This window comes from Rousettus aegyptiacus, unplaced genomic scaffold (genome assembly GCF_014176215.1).
Source record: "Rousettus aegyptiacus isolate mRouAeg1 unplaced genomic scaffold, mRouAeg1.p scaffold_m13_p_18, whole genome shotgun sequence".
Lineage (NCBI taxonomy): Eukaryota > Metazoa > Chordata > Mammalia > Chiroptera > Pteropodidae > Rousettus > Rousettus aegyptiacus.
This window is the reverse complement of record NW_023416293.1, coordinates 20642224-20648098: the sequence shown is the minus strand read 5'-3', so window position 1 is coordinate 20648098 and position 5875 is coordinate 20642224. Positions and strand designations below refer to the sequence as shown.

At 37.8% G+C, this 5875-nt stretch overlaps 1 protein-coding gene across 1 annotated transcript; it reads right to left on the bottom strand.

The window, feature by feature from the left end:
* Positions 1-262: 262 nt before the first annotated feature.
* Positions 263-5581, bottom strand: LOC118613327. The gene is made up of 2 exons (XM_036235341.1): positions 5272-5581; positions 263-756 (listed from the first exon to the last, which is right to left on the bottom strand). The coding sequence occupies exons 1-2, from the start codon at positions 5573-5575 to the stop codon at positions 263-265; spliced, it is 798 nt and encodes a 265-aa protein (XP_036091234.1). The 5' UTR covers positions 5576-5581.
* Between the last annotated feature and the right edge of the window lie 294 nt (positions 5582-5875).

Here is a 5875-nt window from a genome sequence, read left to right as displayed (position 1 = left end):
CTCAAGTATCTTTTTCTTATCCTCTTAAGTATTCTTTTCTACTCCCTAGGGCAAAAAGTCTCGGAATTGGTCAGGCGTATGCGCCCTCCCTGCAATGTGTCCTTGTGTGCAAGTCCACATCTACTTCCGATGTTCTTGTTGCTCCAAACACCAGACATTCTGCTAGGAACATTCTGTACTGCAGGGGTCTCTTACAACAAGGCACCAATCACCCTGCAGCACCAAACGCAGGGTGCTGAGGTGGAAGGCCAGAGCTGGTCCTCTAGCCCCCAGCATGCCACTCCCATCTTCCCCAGCTCACGTCAGGTGGGCCCTGCCCCTCAGCTGGGGCTGGTGGGCCCGGCCCTTCTGAATGGGGTCTCTGATCCTGCCAAGTGGGACTCAGGACCATCTCAGCTGTTGGGTTACAGTTCTGGGTGGGGAGGCAGTGCCCCTCTATGATCCCTGTCTGCCCCACTCCAGGCATGGGGTGCTGCACCTCCAGGACAGCCATGTCATTGACGACCTGGGCCCGTGCTGGTGGGAGCTCATGTACTGCCTGTCGCTGGTCATCGTCATGCTCTACTTCAGCCTGTGGAAGGGAGTGAAGACATCTTGGAAGGTCATGTGGATCACAGCCACCATGCCACATGTTGTCCTCTGTCCTGCTTCTGCTCTTCCCGGAGCCATCGACAGCATCTAAGGGTACCTGAGTTTTGACTTTCAGTGCTTCTGCGAGATCTCCGAAGCAGATCCTCAATGATGGAGCACTCCTGCCTATGTCACAGGGGATCCAAATGTTATCAGATCAATAATTTAGTCCAAAAAAAAAAAAACCCAACCCATAACAAAGTCCAGACTCTGGCCGCAGATTGCTTCAACAAAGAAAGAGATTGTTCTGTGTTAAGAACCCATTTCTAGACCCCTGCCCACTCCCTGAACTAACCACAGCTCACCTGTAAAAAAATAATAATCTCAATTTGGACTTTTATTTAATCATTTACTTGAAATGGTCATGAAGTTTGCTTGTGTCTGGACAGCAGTCATGGTTTACATTCTGATCAATATACTCTAGTTTCATTTCACAGGGCCTAGACAGTGCAGCCTGTTGGATTTCTGCTTCATGAAGTTCAGTACAGTTTATGGGCCCCAAAACAAGTCATTTAAAAAAATCTCTCTTATTTGAAAATAAATGTGTATCCTGTCTTTACTGCTGTAAAATGCTGTTGTTTTTTTTTCCTTCTCCTAGTTAGGCAAACTTTCTTATAAAGTCATTTAACATTCTTTATGTTGATTTATATTTTGTATGCCCAAAACAATTGTGATCTGTAATGGCTTGAATGACATCTAATAGGATTGTAAATGTGACGATTTAGCATTTTCTGTGGCTCATCAGTTATATAGTTCTAACTCTTAAATATTAAGTCTGTTATGTATACATGCCTTTTAATACTACCTAACACATTGTATTTGCTAAGTGAATATTATACATTGTAATTTTCCAAATTTGATATTATTTTTCATATACAATATTTTATATTCATTCTTTTTAAAATTAAAATTTTTATGATCTATCTAAACATTGTTGCATAAAGAATATAGGCTCAGCTTGTTATTTTGATGAAATTCAAGTTCATATGGCAGTCTTCAAAAATTTATTTTATATTTGGTATCTAATTTATCCATAAATATGAGTATATGTTGCAGCATAATTCATAGTCAAAATTTTCATCCTAGTAACCTTAGACTATTAAATAATTCTTCCATAGCCTCATTCTTATGCATTACTTTTTTCTGTTTATTCCATATCAACTGCCTAAAAGATCCAGAAACATGCAGTACACATTAAAAAATATATATCTTAATGCAAAAATTATCCAGTTAAATTCAAAAGAAATATTAATACATAATTTGATCTATATAGGAAAAAATATGTGAGAAGACTTACAATAAGGAAATTGTTTAAATTAATTAAAAGGCTATCCATGAAGAAGAGCTCAGGTCTGAATGCCTTAACTGGTACATTCTACCTAACATATGATGAATAATTAATATAAAATCATCCCCAAATCTTTCAAAAATAGAAGTTGGAATTTCCCCAATTATTTGATGAGGCCTGTTTACCCTAATTTGAATATTGGAAACATTTTGAGAAAACAAAATAACAGATCATGATCTCTCCTGAATATAGACACACAAATTCTCACAAAATACTCTCAAACCTGAGAAAGATGATAGAATTTATTATGCACCATGACCAATTGGTATTATTTCACAACTGCAATGTTCGTTTATGCTAAAAAAAATCAATTCCCTGATGGAAAAGAAATATGACTGTTCTTTGTTGCAGATGACATAATCCTGTATAAAAATTTTTGTGAGGAATTCACTAAAAATCCACAAAAACTAATGAATAAGTTAAAAAGGTCTGAGGATACAAAATCAAAATATAAGAGTCAATTACACTATTACATTGTAATAATAATGTGAAAATGGCATCAAATTAGAAACATTTAGAAATTTAAGCTGTTCTAATTTACACTGACAGCTTTTTCGAAATCATAAATAAATGAAAAACATTTGAATTAACATAAGCCACCAAATGTTCAATATTAAAGTCAATACTGTTAAGATGAAAATACATCACAAATTGATCTACAAATTTAATGCAGTTTTTAAATTACTGCAAGACTTTTTAGAAAAACCGACAAGCTTATCTTAAATTGGATATGTAAATTTAAATCAAATAGCACCTGCAACAATCTTTAAAAGGAAAACAATATGGCATGACTCACAATCACATATATTAAGTCTTAATTTAATCAAGACTGTGTGGTACTAGCATAAGTACTAATCTATGTAGACAAATCAGGTAGATTTCAGGTCTAATAGTAAACATTATTAAAATTGGTTTTGACAGAGGTGCTAAGAACTTAAAAAAGAACTATCCTTTCAAAAAATGGTGATGTGAATATTGACTATTTATGTGCAAAATGATGAAGTTGGTCCCCTAACTCCAATAATACTCAAAATGGATATCACACTTAAGTGTAAAGCTAAAAGTATAAATTTATTGAGGAACATTGGATTAATTTTTGTGACTTTTGATTAGGCAATGGTTTCTTGTATTACACCAAAAACAGTATTGACAATTTTTTAAAAAGAGGAAGAGAAATTGCACTTTAAACTTAAAAACATGTTCTTCTAATAGTAGCAGAAGAAAATGAAAAGGCAAGTCACTTGATGAAAAACATATTTCAAATTGTATATTTATTTAGAACTATATATCTACAGTACATACAGAACCCTTAGAAGATAATAATAAAAAATGACTTATTTTAAAAAAAATGGACAAACACCCAAATAGACATTTCTCCAAAGAATGCACAGAAGGTGCCAATGATGCTATAAAATGTGCTCGGTATTCTTTGTTATTATGGAAATGTGCATTAAAACCACAAGAAGATAATCGACCTTCAAAGATGATTTTACAAAAGAGATAGTAATGAGTATTGACAACAATGTGGAGAATATAAAACCCTCATACATTGCAGGTGGAATTGTAAAAATGTGCAGCCACTTTGTAAAAAAACGATTTTTTTTTTTCAGAATATTATGCACGGAGATACTATGTGACCCAGAAATTGCACACCCAGGTGTCTACAGCCCCCAGAACACATGGCCACTCAAAACTCATAGATGAATGCTCATAGTAAAACTGTTTATATTAGCCAAAAGTGGATGAACCTGAATACTCATGACATAGTGAAAATAAAAATATGTGCATATTCATATAATCAAATATTATTCACCACTGAAGAGGAATAAAGAAATGGTGCATTGTATAAGGAATGGACCTCAAAATCATAAGCTAAAGTAAAGAAACTACACCCAAAATATCACGTAAATTAATATACCACTTATAAGACATTTTCATAAAATGCTCATCAATAGAAACAAAAATAGATGAACAGTTACTTAGAGCTGGCGACAATGGGGATGAAGAGTGCATATAAGTGGAATGGTGGTTGGTCGTCACCGAGTGGGAACCTGCAGCTAGGACAACGACCTTACTCGCCGCTCTCCTGTTTAAATAAGGAACAAGGGAGCATGTGGAAGCACAATCCCAGGAGAGAGGAGCAGCCAGAGAAAGGCCCTGAAGTCCCACCTGTGCATGGGGAAGGAGCCTATTCTAGTTAACTTTTCCTCACCATCGCAGTAAAATGCACCCTCAAGGGAGAGATTCGAGATGCTCAGGAGACATGCGAGATACAGAGTGGCATATAGGCACCCTGCTCAAGTGCAGTGTGGGTCCTGCATCAAAATGCTTTGGGCAGGGAAAGGAGAAAGGGAAGTGGGTGGCCCCTAACCCCAAGGGCCCATAAAACCGCTGGACCTGTGATCCTCGGGAGCCACATCTTTCTTCTCTCTTGGTGCATCAAGATTTTGCTTTAATAAACCTTTCCTTCTGCAAAACGGTTTCACCTACTCTCTTGATTTGTATGCCGAGGGAACCAAGAGCCCCTGTGCCAGTAACAGAACCACCTGAGTCCTCCCAAGAACCTAGCCTGACTCTGGGGCCTGACCGCCAGTAGGTGGGCACACAAACACCCAGCGACCTGTAAAAAAGTGGAGAGCCAGTGGGAGCTAGTTCCTGGGTCGAACAGAATTACTGTTAATTTTGTTAAGTAGGACAATGGATTGTGAGTGTGTAGGAAAGACCTTAATTTTTTTCAGGCTGCATTAGAGTATCAAGTGATAACCTGTCACAATGTCTGTGATTTACTTTTAAAACTTTAGCAAAAGTTAATAGATGGTGCAAATGTGGCAAGAGTGTGACAGCTTTTAAACTTAACTACCCAGGATAGAAGAATTAGAATTATGACATATTTCCGTTACTTCTTTGAATATCTGTATTTTCATAAGAAAAAGTATAAAGAATTGGAAAAGAGTGAATCCATATGTAGTATGAGCCAATGTTAAAAAAGAGTGAAAAATCCCCCAAAATGCCTGATTAAAAAAGCCAGTAAATGTCTGATGTGGAATGATGAGCCGCTGCCGGCTGGTGGCTGCTGACTAAGTGGTGTGAGGCTTTGGGGGGTCTCTTTAGGAGTAACCTTGGCTGGACCTTCACTGTTTTCCCAGGTCTACCATAGACGCCTTTAGGCTCCCCAGGAGCCTGAAGTTCCCACATCATTCTACACCTGAGAGTGGCCCCAGCCATGGTCAAACACCATAAGCTAGGGCCGAGCTGACAGACTTTACCCCAACCCTCTGGACGGGTCCACTAACCACAGGTGTGCAGGGAGTGGCTGTTCCAACAAAGCTGCCCGAGAAGCTTGGAGTTCAGCATCTTCTGAAAACACTGTAGTTGGATTGGCGTCTCCAAGGCTTCTTCAGCATCAGCTCCCAGGTCAGAGCAGGGGGTCCCGCCATAGACCACCTCCTCAGCTACGCCTGGGCTCTGCAGTCTGGCTCCTGCAGGCCTCTCTGTGGTTTTTCCCTCACCAGTTCTTCTGCTCTCAGCCTGGGTTCCATTTGGTCTGGTCTTTCTGGGATGCCTAGGTCCTCTTATTTCAAAAGGAACAACAGCCATCCTGAGGGAAAAAAAGTTTACTATATCACTTAATAATTTCACATGAGATTTCTCCAAAGTGTTTTCTTATGGGAATTTGAATAGAAAGAATAAGCTTTGTAACTTTTTTTTTATCTACAGAGTATAATGTTCTAAGTTAGCAGTTGGCTAGTTAAAACCCACAGGCTAAATCCAACCTACTACCTGTTTTTGAAAACAATGTTTTATTCATAAAAGTATTTTGTTATTAAAATTATTATTTAAAATTATTATTTTAAACTTTAAATTATTGTTAACTTTAAAATATTTTAATATAGTGAT

Excerpts from the sequence above, each read along its gene's own strand:
- LOC118613327 (XM_036235341.1), bottom strand. The coding sequence starts at position 5,575 with ATGGCTGTTGTTCCTTTTGAAATAAGAGGACCTAGGCATCCCAGAAAG. Across the intron at positions 757-5,271 it reads CCACTCCCTGCACACCTGTG|GCAGGAGTGCTCCATCATTG; the intron begins GTTAGTGGACCC and ends CCTGTGACATAG.